The 21,913-nt window shown below is 43.0% G+C and overlaps 1 protein-coding gene across 2 annotated transcripts in view; it reads left to right on the top strand.

Annotated features, from left to right (window-relative positions):
• The first annotated feature begins 5,996 nt into the window (after window positions 1-5,996).
• Window positions 5,997-21,913, top strand: part of LOC129712989 (wings apart-like protein homolog) — a 132,418-nt gene continuing 116,501 nt past the window's right edge. For both annotated transcript variants that reach the window (XM_055661823.1, XM_055661822.1), the window contains exons 1-2: window positions 5,997-6,147; window positions 8,641-9,167. In XM_055661823.1, the coding sequence (XP_055517798.1) occupies window positions 8,663-9,167 (505 nt within the window). In that variant the 5' untranslated portion in view covers window positions 5,997-6,147; window positions 8,641-8,662. The remainder of the gene's footprint in view (window positions 6,148-8,640; window positions 9,168-21,913) is intronic.

The raw sequence follows: 21,913 nt of genomic DNA, 5'->3' as shown, positions 1-21,913 counted from the left end.
ACTCCTGTAAAACCTCCAATTAAATCTCTCTCTGTCTTTCCATCAGATCCAAGCCACTCAGTATTTCTGTACGATCCTGAAGCAATCCTGCAACGTTAATTCTTCCAATCTATGGAGCGAAGGAAATGGGCAACGTTTCGGCACGAAACGTTGCCTATTTCCTTCGCTCCATAGATGCTGCTGCACCCGCTGAGTTTCTCCAGCACTTTTGTCTACCTTTAATGTTATGTCTGTTACTTAATGTCACACTAAAACTCTTTTTGACTCTGCTGTAATCATTGAATGGTGCAGCTCGGAACAAGGCACTTTGGCCCATTGCGGCTGTACTAGCCCTGCAGCAGTACGACCAACATGCTCCAGTCCTGTGTAGGCCTCCACCTCCATGGAACTTCTACTTTTCACTTAAATGTGCGCCCTGTTCTTTGCGATTTTCCTGCTATTGGAAGCCTGGTCCTCACTGCCTCGATTTTATCTCCCCTTAACTTCCTCTGCTGCAAGATCAATCCTCCTTCTGCCATCTTCCCACATAAGTGAGTGGCGCAGCGGTAGAGTTGCTGCCTTGCAATGCAAGAGACCCGGATTTGATCCCGACTATGGGTGCTGTCTGTACGGAGTTTGTACGCTCTCCCCGTGACTGCGCGGATTTTCTCCGATTTCCACCCAGTTTCCCAAGACGTGCAGGTTTATAGGCTAATTGGCTTTAATAAAAGTTATAAATTGTACCGTGTGTGTGTGTGTGTGTGTGTGTGTGTGTGCAATATTGCTATTGACTCTGTGGCCTGATGGGTCTGTTTCCACACTATATCTCTAAACTAAACTAAAGTGAAATACTTCATACCTGGAACCATTCCCTCTCATCCTCTCCAATGAGTTCAAGTCAAGTCAAGTCAAGTTTATTTGTCACATACACATACGAGATGTGCAGTGAAATGAAAGTGGCAATGCTCGCGGACTTTTGTGCAAAAGACAAACAACAAAACAACCAAACAAATTATAAACAGAATCATAACACACATATTCTTTTACATAATAAATCATAGAAGGAAAAACGTTCTGTAGAGTTGGTTTCCTTCCTAAAGTTCATAAGAGATTGGAGCAGAATTAGGCCATTCGGCCCATCATGTCTAGTCCCCCATTCAATCATGGCTGCTCTATCTTTCCCTCTCAACTGTATTCTCCTGCCTTCTTCCCAAACCCATCACACCCGTACTAATCAAGTATCGATCTATCTCTGCCTTAAAATTATTCATCAACATGTCCTCCACAGCCTTCTGTGGCAAAGGGAGAAGAACCCAGACTCCAGCACAGACTTCACTTTGTAAAAGGTTAACAGAATTTCTCTCTTCTGTTGATAAAGCAAAGGTTCTGTTTGCTTTTCTAAAAGCCTGCTAAATACAGCTTCACATCTTCAAAGAGATCTCCAGAGCCCACTCCTGCATCCGCCTTAAAACTGCATCAATTGTAGCAAGGCAGCCTGTTAAAATGTAGATCAATGGGCATCAAGAGGTAAACATCCTCCAGGTTTAATTACACTCTACATGGGGATTGGGTAGTCGACCATCTCAGCACCAATGCATTAGAGCAGGCGTTCCTCAGGATTGTGTCTGAGACCCAACTATCTTCACTTGTTCATCCATGTCCCTCCTTCCATGTGGAGGTCAGAGGTGGGATGGTTACTGATGAATACTCTCCCATTATTAGGCTCTCCCATTATTAGAAACATCGTCTCCGCATCCACTCTATCCAGACCTTTCACTGTTCGGGAAGTTTCAGCGAGACCCCAGCTAAACTCCAGCGAGTACAGGCCCGGACCTTTCAAACATTCATCATACATTAACCCATTCATACCCAGGATCATTCTCATAAACCTCCTGGACCCTTTTCAAAGCCAGCATAAAATGTAGAAACAAAGAACTGCAGATGCTGGTTTGTACCAAAAATAAACACAAGGTGCTGGAGTAACTCAGCGGGACAGGCAGCATCTCTGGGGAGAAGGAATGAGTGACGTTTCGGGACGAGACCCTTCTTAAGACCCGAAACTTCACCCATTCCTTCTCTCCAGAGATGTTGCCTGTCCCGCTGAGTTACTCGTACATTGTTGCGTCTATCTTCGGTTTAAACCAGCATCTGCAGTTCCTTCCTACACACAAACTATATTGCCCATCCTTTTCTCCAGATATGCTGCCTGAATCTCTGAGTTACTCCAGCATTTTGTATCTGTCAAAGCCAACACATTCTTACTCAGATATGTGGCCTGAAAGTGCTCACAATACTCATATTTCGCTTGGGTAGTTTACAACCTGGCAGTATGAACGTTGACTTCTCTAACTTCCGATAGTCCATTGCAGCAAGGAACATGGGGAATCCGCTGTGGTGGATGTTCATGTTAACTCTTACGTAGTTTTGTGTCTTTTTTTTAGTATGGGTGTATGGTAATTCGAATTTCAATGTACCTTAATTGGTACACGTGACAATAAACTGACCTTGAAGCCTTGAAACCTTCAAGAATGCAGAGTTCAGCTAGCCTGACTGGTAGTGAGCAACATGCCATTGCAAGACTCTCACGAACAGGGATGGTATCATAGACACAGACACAGAAGCACGTACGGACACACACACATACACGGACACACACGCACACAGACGGACATGCACACACAGACATGCACATACAGACATGCACGCAGACATGCACACACAGACATGCACACACAGACATGCACGCACAGACACGAACACACACGCATGCACGGACACACACATATGCATGGACACACATGCACAGACACATGCACACACACGGACACACAACCATAGACACACATACTCACACAAATTCATATAATGACACTCACATATAGACACACTCACTTGGAGACACACACATCTATATATACATACATGCATAATATATATACATATACACACACACACACACATATGGACACGCATACACATATATATATATATATATATATATACACGTCTGTATGTATGTGGATATATATTCACATATATACATACATACAGAAGCATGACCCACTCAAACATGCACTTACTGACAAACTGAAATGCACACACACATATTATAATATCCACACAACACAATCATTTTATACACTCTTCAAGTGCTGTATTCTTGGAAACTTGAATCTAAAACAGGGATGTTTTAACTTTACCAAATTTCCTTCTTATTAATTGCCGATGTGTTAGTTTCACAATGCGCCTGCAGCACTAAGCTCCTCCACCAGATGGCAATGCTGAGCGGTAATTCTTCCAGCAGCGACACCCGATGGGAGATTGTTATTGGTGCAATCGCAGCAGGTCAACACACACACACTCACAAAACACACAGACAAAACACACACAGACAGACAAACACAAACAGGTAGACACATAGACAGCCACACAATTATATAGACAGACAGATACACACACACACATACAGATAGACACACAGAGCTGGTGTGCACCCGGCATAACAGTGCATCCGAACAAATAAGACAGCAGGTAGGTCCACACTCCCACCGGGTGTCGTTGCTGGAAGAATCACCGAAAGGTCTGAATCAAGGATCTTTGGTCTGAATGACAATAAAGGCTACTTTACTTATTGGAGTATTCCAACCCAGGGGTTCGGAGTCTGAAATGATCAGCCAGCATCCTCAGAGACCAACAACACCCCGAACACACTCTCATTTCACTCCTGTCATCAGAAGTATAGGATCCTGAAAACAGGAATATCCAGATTCAGTTGATTCTTCCCAACAATCTCCGGGCCATTAAACATTCCAACCTCCAACTGAGCTCTGAACTGCATAGATTTGAGGGAATTGTTCATGTCTTTGCACTATTATTGTTTTTTTTAATATATATCGTGAACTTTGTGGTGTTTACAGAGTACTATGTTTACATATCTATTGTGTTGATGCCAGTAAAAATGCCACTGTTTCGTTTCGGGACACATAACTATAATATGGCACAGTGACACAGCACCAGGAGTCCCAGTGCCTCACAGCACCAGGGTCCCAGGTTCAATCCTGGCCTCGGATGCTGTCTGTCTGTGTGCAGAGTTTGCACATTCTCCCTATCCCTGTGAGTGTGACCACTGGGTTTCTGCTGGGTGCTCTGGTTTCCTCCCACTTCCCCAAAACGTGCGGGTTTGTAGGTTAATTGGCTTCGGGGAATTGTCCATGGGATGTGGTGGATAACTGTTGTGAACTGTTTCCATGTTGTATCTCTAAACTAAAAGTAAATAAACTCAACAAAATTAAACTCAACAAAATTAAACTCAACAAAATTAAACTCAACAAAATTAAACTCAACAAAATTAAACTCAACTAAATTAAACTCAACTAAATTAAACTCAACTAAATTAAACTCAACAAAATTAAACTCAACAAAATTAAACTCAACAAAATTAAACTCAACAAAATTAAACTCAACAAAATTCAACAAAATTAAACTCAACAAAATTAAACTCAACAAAATTAAACTCAACAAAATTAAACTCAACAAAATTAAACTCAACTAAATTAAACTCAACTAAATTAAACTCAACTAAATTAAACTCAACTAAATTAAACTCAACTAAATTAAACTCAACTAAATTAAACTCAACAAAATTAAACTCAACAAAATTAAACTCAACAAAACTCAACTCAACAAAACTCAACTCAACAAAACTCAACTCAACTAAATTAAACTCAACTAAATTAAACTCAACTAAATTAAACTCAACTAAATTAAACTCAACTAAATTAAACTCAACTAAATTAAACTCAACTAAATTAAACTCAACTAAATTAAACTCAACTAAATTAAACTCAACTAAATTAAACTCAACTAAATTAAACTCAACTAAATTAAACTCAACTAAATTAAACTCAACTAAATTAAACTCAACTAAATTAAACTCAACTAAATTAAACTCAACTAAATTAAACTCAACTAAATTAAACTCAACTAAATTAAACTCAACTAAATTAAACTCAACTAAATTAAACTCAACTAAATTAAACTCAACTAAATTAAACTCAACTAAATTAAACTCAACTAAATTAAACTCAACTAAATTAAACTCAACTAAATTAAACTCAACTAAATTAAACTCAACTAAATTAAACTCAACTAAATTAAACTCAACTAAATTAAACTCAACTAAATTAAACTCAACTAAATTAAACTCAACTAAATTAAACTCAACTAAATTAAACTCAACTAAATTAAACTCAACTAAATTAAACTCAACTAAATTAAACTCAACTAAATTAAACTCAACTAAATTAAACTCAACTAAATTAAACTCAACTAAATTAAACTCAACTAAATTAAACTCAACTAAATTAAACTCAACTAAATTAAACTCAACTAAATTAAACTCAACTAAATTAAACTCAACTAAACTTGATTCAACTAAACTTGATTCAACTAAAATAAGCTAAATGTAACTAAACTAAATGTAACTAAACTAAAGTGAGACACTTCCATTGCACCCTGACATTGACACGTGCTCCAGTCACACCGTGACGCTGACGCCGTGGACTACAACTCCCAGGGAGCGCCGCGGCCCCACGTGACGCCGCCAACGCCGCACTACATCTCCCAGAGGGCGTTGCGGCTGCGGTCACGTGTCCCAGCCCCGGCCGGCGATTGCTCGGGATGTGTGACGGCCGCTTCCGGCGTGGAGCGGAGGGGGGGACCGGAAACAGTCGCGTTCGTTGGGTTTGCCTACAAGTTCCAGCAGCCTCTGCGCGCCCTGACCCCGCGCCGTGAAGTTTTATTCATCACCGAGCGGTGACGTCGTCGCTGCGGCTCCTCTCATGCCGGATGTGGGAGCGGGGAGGACTACAAGTCCCGGCAGGCCGCGGGGCGTTGGGCCAATCGGGGCGGGCGGTGGTGCGGGGTGGGGCGAGTGAGCGCGGCCGGGATTGGGTGGGGACGGCGGGCGGGCGGGCGCTCAGGTGACCGGGCTGTGAGTGTGAGGGGGAGCGAGTGTGTGAGGGGGAGCGAGTGTGAGGGGGAGTGTGTGAGTGAGAGTGTGAGTGTGAGGGAGGCGATGGCTGCCACCGTCAAGTGTTTTTCCTCTTAGGCCCCGAGCGGAGCAGCGAGGCCTCGGGCCGGCCTTTCACACCGAGCCGGGAGACGGCGGTGAGTGCGGGGCGGGAGGGAAGGGAAGGGAAGGCCCGACACCGAGCGACAGCACCGGCACCGGCAGCGGGAGGGAGTGAAGGAGGAGGGGGGGAGGCCCGGCACTGGGGCTCGGTGATCGCGGCCTTCCCTCCCTCCCCGTCTCCCGGAGCTACTACGCCGCTGGCGGGCGGGCGGAGAGAGAGGAGCCCAGACCCGGCCCGGCCCAGCCCGGGGGACGGAGCTTGTTGTTGACTCCCCCGGTCGTGGCGGGACCGTCCCGTCCCGGGGCGAGGAGGAGGAGGATGGGGCCCGCGGCTGGTGCTCGGTCTGTGCCGCCCGTCCACTCCCCCTGACCCGCCGGGAGCCCCACACCCAGCGTCAGGCACCCGCGTAGTTCATCAACTCAAGCCCGGGGTCTGGGTCTGGGCCGAGGATCCCCGGCACTTGGAGCAAGCAGTTTGTCCGGGTCGGGGCTCGGCAGGTGGGATCCATGGGCGAACAACAGCTGGTAAAGTTGCCAAAGGTCGAGCTCCCTGCGTTTGGCACCGCCACTTGTGGTCAAAAACTGGATGGATTTTGCGTCGATATTCCGCCGGATCCTTGGGTGGAGAAACACTTGCTTTCAGCAACAACCAGCTGATAATATTTAGCCCAAGAGATCGGGTTGCAAAAATAGCACACCAGCAAAGTTCTCCGTGCTCAAGAGGCAAGAGTGTCTGACCGAAATATATCCCAGATGGAACAATGAAATTGTTACTGTTGCACTGTTGTTGAATCACCATTTCACATTTAATAGACAAATAAGTTCAGGGACATTTATTCCTTCCCCCTCTGAACGTTTCCAGTTTTTGCGTTGTTCTGTCACCTGTGTGGAAGGTTGATTTGGAGGTGGGTCTAATACAGAGGGATCTTAGGGTAGATCCATAACTCCCTGACAGTGGAACCTATCAAGTAGATGAAGTGGTAAAGCCATATGTTATGCTAGCCTTCATTGGTGGGGACATTGAGTGTAAGAGTTAAGGTGTCATTATGCAGCTTTATACAACTTCGGTTAGGCTGCGTTTGAAGTATTGGTCACCATATTACAGAAAGGATGTGGAAGCTTTGAAATGGGTGCAGAAGAGGTTTGCTAGAATGAAACCAAGATTACGGTGGAGGTTGCAGGGAGAGTGTGGGCAGGTTGACAGTCAGAACCTTTTTCCCCAGGCTGGACATATCAAATACTAAGAGGATAGCATTAATGTGAGGAGGAAAGGTTTAAGGGGATGTGTGGGACAGGTTTCTTAGAGTAGTGAGTGCCTGGAATGTGTTGCCAGGGGTGGTGGTGGTGGAGGTACATATAATTGTGGCATTTAATAGATTTTTGAATATCAATTATGTGCCGGCAGATTACATTTGGTCGGCATCGCGTTCGACAGGCTGAAGGGCCTGTTTCTGTGCTGCATTTTGCTAAGGAAAATGTTATGCAGCTAAGTGATCTTCCGATGGATACTTACAATTAGTGCTACTCTGCATTAAATTCCCTTGTCCCCTTAACATGATTCATGTATCAAGAGTGCCACAGTGACACATTCCCTACCACCCACTGGTCAGGGACACTCCAGTCCTATAAAAAAAATACCGGAGGTGTGCAATCATTGTAACAGCGGCATGTCTGCCTATGTCACTCTTGAACAACATGGCATAACAAGCAAAGGTGACTGAAGAACCAGGGCAAGTCCCTCGCAGTGAATGGCAAGGCCCTGAAGAGTGTTGTAGAGAAGAGAGATCCAGGTACATAGTTCCTTGAAAGTGATGTCACAGGTGGATAGGGCGGTCAACAAAGCTTTTGGTACATTGGTCTACATCAGTCGGGGTACTGAGAATAGAAGTTAGGATGTCGCGTTGCAATCGAACAAACTGTTGATGAGACTATTTGGAGTATTGCGATTGGTTTGGGTCACCCTGCTATAGGAAGCCTGTTGGTCTGCTGGGAAATGTGCAGAGAGGATTTACGAGGCTATTGACAGAACTTAAGGGGCTGAGCTGCAGGGAGAGGATGGGCAGGCTGGGACTTTATTCCTTGGAACACAGGAGGCTGTTATATTCTTACAGAGGCATACAGGATCATGAGGGCAATAGATTGGATGAATGCAGTCTTTTCCCAGAGCAGGGATATCAATTTGGACAGGTTCATGGTTTTGAGGCATATGGACCAAATGCAGGCAGGTGGGACGTATAGATGGGGCATGTTGGCGTTGTCAAGTTAGGCCGAAGGGCCTGTTTCCATTTTCTGTGACACTAGTTAAATCACAGCTCTCTGTACCTGCATATCGGGAGGTGAGATATTTCACTCCTCATAGAACTGGTTATGATTTAGTGCATGAACTATGGATTAACTTTTTGTATAGAAATGGGTGAATATTGCATGAACACACCTTCATTTAAAATCATAGTGAAAAAGTGACAAAAACCTGGCCATTGACGCCAGAGATGCAGCGATGTGTTACTGATTTTGTGTTCTTTTTACAGGGAATATGAAAAAAGTGCCAACATGACATCAAGATATGGGAAAACCTACAGCAAGAAGGGAAGTACTGGCAGCTCGAAATTTGATGAGGTGTTCTCTGGTAAGCGTGCGAAGATAAGCACAAAATGGGGAGAGACCACCTTTAAGGCTCAGCTGACCCAGAAGAGACCGAATGTCAAGCCAGAGCCCGTGGAGCAGCCCAAGCGGCAGAAGATTGAAGACCAGCTGACCGAGGACCCATTTGGGTTTGACAGCGACGATGATTCTCTCCCTGTGTCATCGCGGAATCCAACCCCAGCCAAGGCGCCGCAGTCCGCAGAGCCCCCGAGACCATCTGATGGCGATGGTGTGATCTCCCTGCCGGAGGTGAACAGTAGGATGAGTCGGCCTGTTGGCGGCGAGGCCCTTGTGTGCAGCAGGTTTGCAGTCTTGCCTGATACAGTCCAGGAGAACAGTTTGGGTCGAAGTGTTGCCTTGTGTTCAGAGACCAAAGAAGCCCAAGTCTCTGCCAACAGGTTGAACTCGCTGGGTGAGTCCACATTTCTCCGTCATAATGACCAGTTCTCTACGAACTGGCTGTGCCATTGATGGTAAAAGTCACCAGTGGGGTGCTGACTTCATTTGCAGTTTGGTGGGTGGAAAAATATGACCAGTTGGGCCGGGCATTTGGTGAGGTCACTCAGAAGTTTGGGGAGAGGAGGGATGGAGGTGTAGGTGTCGTGGTGCCTCAGACTTGGGGCAATGATTACAGAGCCACGCAATGCTGAGGGTCGGTGTGGAGTGAGCTTTGACCTGGGGCTTGTACACAAAGCCACAGCAAGTCTCTGTGTAACAGAAGAAACATGTCTCCTGCAAGGGGAGGCATAACATGCACTGACATTATAGGTGTGAGGGACAACAACAATAATTGGGATCTGCCAATTATCCCAAATCCGACTACTTTTTTAAAAAGCATCAGAATCCTCAATATATGCTATTCTGAGAGAAACCTAAAACTTAAAGCTCCAGTCCTTGTGTCAGTACCTAAACGCTAAGTATTATCTCTTCAGAATCTTAACTGTGTATTTCAAAGTGCAATGGTTCCCATATTGCGTTAGATACTTAGAGGCCATCTCTTTGGCATTAACTGCATTGAGATGCTCAGTGCTATATCACCCAGTGTTACAGGATGATAGAACTGTGCCCATCAGTACAACAATGTAGTGCTAAACATTGCCCACCGTCCTTCAGAATACTCCAAGGTCTAGAGATGGATACAGACCATGACTTGGCATTGGCCATCTCGGTCAGACGACCCACTGGGTGGATGGTGCCGGGCGGCTGGCAGAATTTGGATTGTTGGCCACAGTCTTCCTGGTGCAGGACTGGGTGGATGATCAGAAGGCTGGAGATAAAATCTCACTGAGAGAGCTGCACAATGTATACATGGTCAGTTGTTAACAAGATTTTTATTCCAGTAATTGGTACCATGAAACTACCAGATTGTCATAAAGCCTCGTCTGGTTCTCTAGCCTCCTTCAGGGATGGAAATATGTTGCCCTTGCCTATGTGTGCAACCTGTCCAACAGCAATACGCTTGAATTTTAAAGGATGTTTCAAATGCCTTTCAGTTGCATCTTAAAAAATCAATAATGCAACTGAGATAGAACTGGTGACCTGGTAAAGGTGTCAGGCACACAAAGAAATGCTGAGCTCAGTTGATCCTCCCACAAACACCTGAGAATGTGCCTAAATTGGGAGTGCTGTCCAACAGATATGAATAACAACCTGATGTAATGGATTAGTACCACGCAACCAGTTTTCTGCACATTTTCATACCGTTCCTCATATACTTGGATATCCTATCATCTTGTGTGTTGGGCTTACTGGAGATAGTGATGCAATGATATGCAGCAAAGGAGGATGCATCTAGGGATCCTCAACGTTGCCTGCAGATCTATTAAGCTGCATGGTATCCGATTAAACATATGTAAATTGGTTAGCACCAGCAACTGGTGAGATTACAAGGGTTAAGCCTGCTTAATCTTATCCTCGTGGACCTAGGTGAATGAATCTGTCCCTGATACTGTTGGTGGAAGTGACCATTGGGGGGGGATTGAAGTCTGGTCAAGATTGAAGTCTGCAGCCTCTGCGCATTGTGTTCTTGTAACTGTCATGCAAAATGGTGGAGTTTGAGCCGTTAAAATTTGCATAACACCCATGAAATATTGAACCATCATCAAGAGCAGAATTGCATTCCAGTCTAATCTAATCTGAAAGTCAGCATGTCCACATTGTGTCCATGCCATCAAATGTTCAACTTCTGTGAGTTGTAGAAAGACGGGTCACGAGTGGAACCAAGTGAAGCTCCAATCATTAACCCTCATGCCCTTTCTTTGGACAGAACTCCTTGCCTGCCCTCCCTCTGTTTCTAGAACTCCAATGCAACCAGAACCTTCTCGCTGGCATCATCAGGCCAAACTGTTGGCTCTGAAGAAGGGTCTCAACCTGAAACATCACCTATTCATTTTCTACAGAGATGCTGCCTGACCCGCGGAGTTGCTCCAACATTTTGAGCATCTTGGCTCTCACACGTCTCCTGATTACTCCTATCATTGATCATCAGGTCCTTGTCTCCCATGCAATCATTCATCTTATTCCTTTGAGCAATCTTCCCTTCCCAGCCTTTAGCGCAGTGGTTCCTCCAACTTGTGTAGCCAGCTTCTACCTCCTTTGCATGCAGGACTATCTGGAAATGGATTGTATTTAATGTCCCTTTCTTGTTGCTTCCAACACTGGAAGGATTTCAACTCCATCATGTAATGGCTCCATTTCATTTTTCCTGTTTCTCTGTTGTATCTGCTGATGAGACTTTCACACCAGTGCCTTTAAGATGTTCTTTCAACTAACCCTGGCTCTTTCTCTGTCCTAATTGATAGGGAAGTCAACCATGTCTCCTCTGTTTCCGACACATCTATGCTCACCCCTCCTATTAAAATGCAGGTAGGCTTCCTATTGCATTTCAGCCCACCTGTCTCAGTGTTCAATGAATCATCCTATACAATTTCTGCCACTTTCAACACGATTCACCACCTGAAACATCTTCCCCTCCTATTCTCATTCTGACATCGTGGTCCATTCTTTAATCTCCACCAACCCCAGCCATTTTTGCAGCACTCTCCCATGCACTTTTGGCCTCTTCCCAACATCCAGGGACCCAAGCAATCCTTCGGATGAAGCAATGAATAGCTTGTATTGTTCCCATTTAATTATTTGCATTCTGTGCTCGTATTAATAATAATTTTGGAGAAACCAAATGCAATTTCGGTGATTGGTTTGTAGAATGCTTCAGACTGTAAGAGTGATTCACACCTCTTCTATGAAGGTATGAAGGGTTAATTTTGAAATGAATGATTTTAGGTGTTCATTCGATTGTTCTAGGAGACGAGACTGCCAATGCTGGAATCACAGACAAAAATTAACCTGAAGGAACTTTGCAGATCAGGGAGTATCTGTGGAGGGAAATGGACAGGTTTTTTACAAATTCCCTCTGTTCTCTCCACCCATTCCTCTCTGTGCTGTACTTGGTTTCTCATAATAGAAAGTCCTTTGCCTGAAATGGTCCCTCTCCCAACTGCTCCTGCTTCACCCATGCTTCCAGCGTTCTGCTTTGGTTGGGATTAGCGTTGTTTTTTTTAATTTGCTGCTGAAGCCGCAACCACGCTGAGCAGTACTGATAGAAAGCGAAGTGATCCATGACCAAAAGGTTCTCTGCAGTCCCATCACATCCAGTCGTGAATGGTGGTGAGGATTTAAGCCTAACTGGAGCATTAGGCTATGAATATATCCACCTTACCAGAGTAAATGCCAAAAGCAAGGTTAAGCATATACACTCATCACTAGTTTTCTTCAGACGACATACTTGACAGAAGCCAGTCCCAGAGTACATCAATTCACTGCAGGTGAAGCTGGGCATTTCATGCAGCAAAGAGATTCTGCCAGCATCCAGCTACAGTGCTGATGGGTTTTGTTTGCTTGGATTTAGCCAAGTTGTTCAACATGAGCATCAAGGCAGCTGTGGAAAACTGCTGAGGTATGTACTGTCTACAAATAAGCCACATACCACGTTGTCATTTGTCAACAGGGTGACAGCAAAGATTGTCAACAGTGCCATCAAGCTGTCATTGGGAATTTGTGCTTACTGCTCGGTTTGGTTCCTGACAGGACCTCCTCAGGACAATTCGTCTTAAACGCTCATTCCCTGCTCCCTGGTATAACATGTACGATTCCCAAACAGCAACTCTGCATAATGTCACCCACAGCACTTTTCTGAGCTGTGATGAACCACATAGGAAGTTGTGCATAACAAGCACAGGAACACCGCCTGTGATTTTTTAAAATCCCATTTGGTGCAGTATACCAACTTCGCCATTTTGTCTGATTACATTTTGAAACATCTGATGGGGCTGAGGAAAATTGCATAATGCATTTAAGGGGCACCCAGAAAAGTGGGGGTGAAACGAATAAAATAAAGTTGAACATGCCCTAATTAGCATAACAGTGGCATACAACATTAAATTGACTTGCTTGTTTTTGTGAGTTTCAGCTTCCTCTTTCTGGCTAAGGATTTTTTATGAATTACTCTAATTTAATTATTTTTCTTAGATTTGATCTCTTCCACAAGTAGAAACCTTTTCACTGTTTCCTCTTTTCAAACCTTTTATTTTTAATAACTCTACCTGGTATAATTCTATACACCTTAATTATATCCTCTTTACTTCTATTCTGAACAATGCTCAACTTTCCGTTTTTCCAGCCCTGGCAACATTTTGTAGATAATTTCCTGAATATAGCTGTTTTGATCGTCCATTTTGCTTCATGTAAACATGAATGTTATTAGTAGAATGAGAGTGGAATTTCAACTTTTGCTGGATGCAGATGTGGGTAGCTGCTTCATTCCCATGTGGAATGAGCACCTTTGGACAGAACTGAGTCTGCAGTTGTTGTAGCCATTGGTTCCAGACTTACTTGATGCTTTACTGATTTTTGAAGATGCCAATTGATGACCCAATTAAATGCTGCTTGGCCAGAGTCCACGTTGAGTGTAATGTTAGCTGAAGGTGCTCTGTAACATCTATAGTTCAAGTTTTGTTAGGAATTATATTACCTGCAAAGTTGACTCGGTTCAATGAGCAGTCTAACAAAATGTGGTTGAGCTACAGAGTACAACTCTTGGAATTTCATGGGTGACATGTCACAATTCTGATGATGGATATTCTTGAATCTTTATCACAGTTTTGAGTATGGTTTTGCTCCTTCCCCTATGGTACTAATGTCCACATGCTCATCAGAATAGATCTTAAAGCTCACATGTGAGCTTGTGCAATCACTGGAGGAATTTGGTTTCACTTTCTCCCTGCTTACGACAAGTAAAAAGACTTGATACAGGAAGTGAATCAAACCTGTTCCGGTTGTCTTCCACTCTCCACACCAACAAATAGACCAAACCTTGCATACCCCTTGTTTGTTTACCCATACACTTGTTTATCCAATCTAATCCTCAAGACATTGCATACTTTTCTTAAGCACATTCCACTACTGGACAGCCCATGTTGTTCATGCAGTATTATTCCTCCATTTAATCTGTGGTACTGGGTTCTTGATTCTGTTGTTTCTCTCTGTGTGCTTTACCCTTTATAACACCATTCTATACTGATGGAATGCATTTACATACAACTACTTTGTCGACTTTAATGTCCCAGAAGAGTAGGAAACAAATGACCACTAAACAGTTATTTGCATTATTTTTTTGCAAATATACTTGTTCTAAAGTACAAGCATGTCGCGATCGCTCTTTCAAAGATTAACATTATCTTCCGGTAGTCTTGTACCTAACAAGCTGTTGCCCAAGAGTATCTACTGTTTATTGCCATCCAGGATAATATTCAAGTGCAATGTGGAGGGTGCGCTTCAATGAATTGCTGCCATCTTTTGATTGAGTTGTCGGATGGGTTAGGGTCACCAGTTGTCCCAACTGCCCTGCTTCAATCCTAACCTCTGCTGATCATGCAGAGTTTGCACATTCCTCCTGTGATCGCATGGGTTCCTTCCACACCCAAAGTGTTTGGGTTGGTAAGTTATTTGGCCATCTTAAATTGCCCCTTGTGTGTAGATAGACTCTAGGGAGAGTAGATGGGAATTTGAGAAGAATTAAAAAATTAAATCGTGTAGGATCAATTTAACGTAAATGGATAGTTGATGGTCGACAAAGACTTGAGATGAAACGGCTGTTTCATTGCTGCACGGTCTTAACTTCATGTACACAACATAACAGTGACCAAGTAGAAATGTACTGTCCTCATTAACTGTTTGAGGATTAAAAAATGACACATTTTGAAAAATACTTTATTGACCATGAAGAACTTTGGAATATCCTTGGATTATGAAACCCACCAAAGATGATTTGTAGATGATTTGTAGAACAATTTATGACCATAGCAAGTTACTCGGGGCTTGTTGAGATCTCCAGCCACTGGTCCATATTTCAAACTGGAAGGTGAGGTTCATCTGTAAATAAATCAAAATATTGAAGTTTTCTCATCTGACACTGAATGCTATCTGCTCTATCCCACAGCAGCGCAAAGCCTAAGTAATTTGACCAAACTGGGAACCTGAAGCTTTGGATTTTGGGGGTGACGATTATAGAGTGTGACTGGTGATGCACTGTAATTTTACTCATCAGAGAAAAGTTGATGGCATTGTTAATGATGGGGAAGTAGTTTGTCTTCACTCTTGTTTGCACCACCCTTGGTGCTCTTGGGTAGCCGAGCGGGTCCACGGTGTTAATACAGTGTGACGGAGATTGGGCGCTACAAATATCATGGGCTGCCCTACTAGCCTGCCCTCCGCAAATTGCCAATAATCTATTCCTCTAGTTTCACCATCAAGCTACTTGGGTATGATAAATCCTTTCTATCATAGAGAACATGCATGATCTTTTCTATCAATGGAATTCTTTCAAAGTTCCAGTCTTTGGACATGGGGTTAAATAATTGGTATCTCTCAATGCACAATACAAGGTCCCTGCTCAGTCAAACATTAACATTAGCATTTGATGTTTACTTAGCTTGTTGAAGCAGTTCTGTACTGTAACCTGGTTAAGTTTGTGATGCCTGGTTTTGAGTGTCGTGCTAATCCAGTAATATGCTGTGTAATCTATTACAAATAAGTTTGAAATAGCATTGTGCTTTCAGTGGGACCATGGCAGAGAATCTTTATGCATGCTTTTGAATAATTTTCTTTCGACATGCTAGTAAGCTCCAACTTGATTTTGGCAGAGCTTTAATGAGGAAAGTATCTTATATGCATTAGCAGTTAAGGAAATGTGCATGTTGAGCATAGTATTTAAAAGTTAATGAGACTACTCCTTGATTGAAGATGGCATTTGGTCAGTGATGGATTGCTATTGGTAGTGAGCTCTTAAATACAGTATCTCGGTGTTGAAATATATTTAAAGTACATTAGCAAAGTAAGTTGAGATAGATGCTGGTGGACCTATTAGTTTTCGGATAAATGTCTGTTTTTTCAGTTTGATTTGAAAAGGGACTTTAAAAGGATGAGGATTTGTATTGCATTGCTAACTGCCCATGAGAAGCTGATGAGGAGCTACTGCTGTTCTTTTGAAGGTAGGGCACAAAATGCTCGAGTAACTCAGCAGGACAGGCAGCATCTCTGGAGAAGGAATGGGTGACGTTTTGGGTCAAGACCCTTCCTCATACACAGTTGTTCTTTTCAAGTTGTCCATATTGTTGTTGAGTGGCTAGTTCCAAGATTTGAACTAAGTGATGGAAAAGCAGTAATATATTTTCAAGTTGGGTGTTATGGTTGTGCCATGGAGGAGAACCTGACATCCTTGTTAAAAGTTTTAAGTTTAGGAGTTGTATTATGAGTAGCCCTGGCAGGTAGCTGCAGTGCACTTTAGTTTAGTTTATTGTCACATGCACGGAGGTGCAGTGACAAGCTTTTGTCGCACGCTAACCAGTCAACAGAATGACTACACAAAATTACAATCGAGCCATCCACATTGTACAGATACGTGATGGAGGGAATAACATTTAGTGCAACGTAAAGTCCAATTAAATATAATCCGAAGGTCTCCATTGAGGTAGATAGTAGCTCGGGCCGCTCTCTAGTTGTTGATAGAATGCTTAGGTGCCTGATAACAGCTGCGGAAAAACTGTCCCTGAATCCGGAGATGTGCGTTTTCACACTTGTGTAGCACTTACTTGATGGGAGAGGAGAGGAGAGAAGAGACTCGTCCTTGATTATGCTGGTGGCCTTGCCGAGGCAGCGTGAGGTGTCAATGGAGGGAGGTTGGTTTGTGTGACGATCCATAATTCTCTTGTGTGGAGCTGTTCCCAAACCGTGCAGTGGTGCATTCTGATGAAATGATTTCTACAATACATCTGTAGAAGTTGGTGAGAGTTGTTGGGGACATGCCAAATTTCCTAAGCCTTCTAAGTAGAGGCATGTTTGTGGCATTGACATCCCTTCGTTCTGAAATTAATTTCAGTGTCTGTATTTGAACCAAGCCGTTCATGGGGTTTCATGCTGGATGTTACTGACAAAACCCAAAGAACACTTTGACAGAGAGGGGCTTAGGATCCATCTGTGAGCTGACAACAAGCGAGTTTGGTATTCCGATTGTGCATACCCAGGTTATAGGTCTCATACACACAAAATGATGCTGTAACTCAGCGGGTCAGGCAACATCTCTGGAGAAGGTTCTCGACCCGAAACGTGACCTATTCCCTTTTCTCCAAAGATGCTGCCTGCAGCTGAGTTATTGTAGCATTTTGTGTGTATCCCCAGTTGATGACTGGTGCTTGGCTTTCGCCGGCACCGAGGGGGTTAACCGATAGCCACTTTATAAGGCAAGAGGTGCAGCTTACGGTCCACAGCCCGTCTGGGAACGGCTTCCACGGAAGTTGGAGCAGAGTTGAGCTGGAGTTAGCGCTTCTTCTCTGCGCTGGCTCTAAGCCTGGAGGCTGCAACTGCTCCGTGCCAGTGTCCTGTTAGCCCAGGGTCACCCCGGACATCTCCGGCCACCTCCGGACAGGGATGGGACATTCGGGAGGGGACGGGGTCAGTCCAGTTGCAATTCAACAGCGCTTGCAGCGCCGGAGACCCGGGTTCGATCCCGACTACGGATGAAACGCAGATCTGTATACATGTAGGAGCGCAGCAGCTGAGAATGTTTATCTCCAATAACCTATGACCCGGGCATTCGCAGCCGGAATACCGAACTCAGTGAGTTATAGGACAGTGAGCCCATCCTTGCTGTGTTCATTGAGGTTGGCTGATATACACACTGGGGGATTACTGTCATTTTAGGAGATATTGGGGGCCTTTTCCCTACTTAACAAGAATGATGAGATGAGAGTTTTGGGGAAGGGAAGTCGTTTCTAGCTTTGACAATGTTTTTTCTCCTTTTCCCTTAAGAGATGGTTGCTTATTTACAATGCTGAATGCATGCATTATCAACGATTCCATATTATTTTACTTGCTACAAATCAGAGAGCCCTATGATTCAGCCTGGGCTTTAAGTAGTTGAAGACATGGGAGATGGTAAATGGCTGGGGAAATGGAAACTAATTTCAGAAACATTATTTCAGTGAGAGAGTTGTCAGTTTATGGACAGGCACCCCAGAGAGATGGAGGGAACAGAAAGCATCAATTCAATTAAATGTTAATGTCATTATTTTGGGATCCAGTTTGAATAATTTGATGTCACACATTTGGAGGAGCAGGAGATTTTGGATCCTCTGAATCTTTAAGCTCTCTGCACTACTATTTTCATCCATTGTAAAGGTCTGTTGGAGTTTGATCACCACCGGCTTGAAGCAGCGACACATCCTCTTTGATGTAGGATGAATGTCTCAAAGCTTTTTCACAGGAACTATAACCCAAATATTAACATTTGTCTCGTGTTTGCAATTCCCCGATTTTCTTTAATGAAAAGGGCCTGTCTCACTTTCCGTTCCGTAGGTACTCGGGGCATCAGGTAAGTCGGGACGTTTTTTCACCCTGATGAAAAATATCCACGAGTAAAAAAAATAGCCCCGAATACCTACGGCTGGCATAACGAACCGCTACGATATATCCACGGACTCGTTACGAACATTCTGCGAGTTTGAAAACTCGGCAGAATTTGTGAATAACTCGGGAAAGTGGAACAGGCCCTAAACTCTTTTTGATGTATGGTTCAGTTTCAAGAAGAATCTCAATGAAGGTAAGTGATAGAGATTTGTGGAGGGAACTAAAGGAAAGCCTGCAATGGGGAGCTAACATCTCGAAATGGAATTGCTGGTGAGTGTGGAGTTGGATTTGGACTTGGTGGTTGAAGGAGATGAGATATGGGGAGGGTGTGCTTTGGATGGATACGGACGCTTTAAAAGATCTAACAGAGTTTTATATACTAATGTTAACAACCCCATGTGCACTGAAAAGAGGAACAGAAAGCGTTGCTGCCTGGCCCGTTGAATTACCTCACACTTTTGCTCAAGATCCTAGCATCTGCAGTCTCCTGTTTCTCCATACATGGCATAACTACATCTGGTATGTTTGGTGGCGGACTGGTGGATTTTCCAAACTATTTGATATTATTACTTTTAGTACCTCAAGATGTTTTCAATAATAAATAGGTTCACGGGAAAATTAAAAAGCTTACCCGATGGATTAAGTGCACAACCATGGGGACTTCCCAATAGTGAAATGGTGGATTGCAGTGGAGATGTAAAAGGCACAGTATATGGATCTTGGTCTTTTTAGATTGAGGCTTCAAGCTGCAGCCATGAAGTATACGCAGATTTTGTATCTTATTGGGCAAAGTTTTGGCATCTCTATTCTGAGTTTTGCTAAACAGCCAAGTGGTTGTCGTGGATCTCAGCAAAGGAAAAGCTCCAAACTTTCCTGGATTGATGACTCAATCTGTATGTTGAAATGTTCATTAACTATTCAAGTAGAAACTTTCTCTGGCATTTTTCAATTCTGTACAATATGGTTGTAATGCAATTTTACCCTCATCTCACAGAACCATTTAAATGTAATGAAAGCTTCACATGGGTTAAACATCATTAGTAAAAACTCAGGTGTTTTAAAATAATTGTCATTTTTCCAACATGAATAAGTTCTGGAAAGCATTTTAGGGTTATCTACAATGCCAACTTTGCGCTACCATTTGGGGTTGTCCATTTTTGTAAAAAGACAGAAAATTTATGAATATTAACTTAATTTAGACAAAATGCACTAAAACAAATTTTAAAATAAAATACAGATAAAAAAACTACTGGTCTGTCTTGCAGTAACTAATGGTTCCTATAGATTTCAATGCGATCTGCTAAGCATGCCCAGGTTAAGTCCGACAAAGGCTGTGTGGACAACATTTTAAACCTGAGAACTGTGAAACCTGTTGGAGTCAGAATGCTTCTCTTTTTGACTCTGGCCTCGGTTTGATATTTCAAAACCATTTTTTATATTTGGGGTAATAAAAAAAATCAACTGAGCAAGTAGAATTCCACAGTAGTTGTCCGTAATATATTCTCGATCAGGTCAGTAAGCCAACATATTTCTCAACATACAACAAACTGTTCAAGGAAATGACTCGTGATTTCCTGATCATAGGTGGTAAAAAAAATTCAGTTGTGCCAGTAGCATTCAGATACTAATAAGCGATAAGGAGAAATGTTGTCTCCAACTTTTATTTTGCCCAGTTGCCCATTCTAGGCTGTGGGATCTATCTGGCCAAAATTTAAATGTAGCTGGCCTGAAATTGATTGACAAAACTGACCTCCAGCAATGCAGTTTTGTCATAGGTATGATTTTTTTTTTTTTTTCTTCTTTTTTTTTTCTTTTCCTTTAATTGAATTTTTAATCGGTGGACCCTTGTCATTCGTAAGGAACAAGATGCACATTCTTTCAGTAGGCAAGACTGATGCTTTTAATACAGTTTCAAGTGTTAAGACTTCAGACTCCTGTTTCCAATAATGAAAGCTTGGTTTTAATCCCCTCTTCTACGCTGTGACATTTCCAAGCACGGTTGTGCCTTGATATAGTTCTCATTATGTAAGGCGCATCCCGAGTTGGTTCATTCAATTTAAAAAAAAATCATATGTAGTTACAAGCATCAATTTTCCTGCAAACAGTGTATGCGTGTGGAATGAAGCATGTTGAAAGGACAATGAGTTCTTTTATCGACCATAGCAGACCTTCGTCGGATCCTGCTGTTGATGGTGTGACCATTCAGCCATTGGTGCCTGTACCATCTCCAATCATTCATCACATTTGGTTCCAGTGTCAGATACATAAGATATAGAAGCAGAAGTAAACCATTTGTCACCTTAAAGGAGCTCCACCATTCGATAAGATCATGCCTGGTCATCACTTACATACCTGGATTTCTCCCAAATTGCTTTGTCTTTGGTATTCAAAAATCTATTTGTATGTTTTCGATATTGTCAATAACTTTATCCTTCATAACACTTTGGTTAGAAGTATTTTGAAGGGACACTAATCTCTCATCTGAGGGATCAAGCTCTTACTTTGAAATGGCGAAATCTGGTTTTAAAAATCCCAGTCAGGTTAAAAAACGTCCAACTTGTCAAGCCCCATAAATATTTTGTATGTTTCCATTAGTTACCTCTCGTTCTCCCATCGATCCAGTATCCCCACGGGCAATCCTGTTATTTCAGTTATCAATCAAGTAAGCGCTTGTTGCACTCTTAGTCACAAGAATATTTTTCCTTCGATCGGGAAACCTGACCATTAGCTAGTGTTCCAGTTGCGGTACTCTTGAGCGAGTTGCTTGGAATAAATACCTGAACTTTACCTGAATTCAGTGACGGACAATGCGCCATTTGCCTTTTAATGATTCATTGCATTTGCACGTTAACGTTTAGTGATTTCTTTTGTGTTCCTAAATCACTCGACCTTAAAAATAAATTATTCTTTTCCTGCATCAAAATGGACGGCTTTGCATATTTCCATGTTGTTTCATCTACCATGACATTGCTGGTTATTTTAATCTCTCTGTAACCCCTTGAAGTTCCTCTGCATTCTCGTCACAACCTTCACTGCTACCCAGATTTGTAACATCAGCTGGATATATTACACACTGTCCACCTCATCCAGATACAGTTCTACGAAAATCACTCTCCCCACAGTGATCAAAACGCTAGTTGGTCACGTTGTCCCTTCTGTCCTGAAAATACTGCATCTCCTTTAAGAGCCTTCTTTCAA

The sequence above is a fragment of the Leucoraja erinacea genome, chromosome 34, assembly GCF_028641065.1.
Source record: "Leucoraja erinacea ecotype New England chromosome 34, Leri_hhj_1, whole genome shotgun sequence".
In the NCBI taxonomy this organism is placed as follows: Eukaryota; Metazoa; Chordata; class Chondrichthyes; order Rajiformes; family Rajidae; genus Leucoraja; species Leucoraja erinaceus.
Note: the sequence above shows the minus strand (reverse complement) of the source record. Positions and strands in the feature narration are given on the sequence as shown.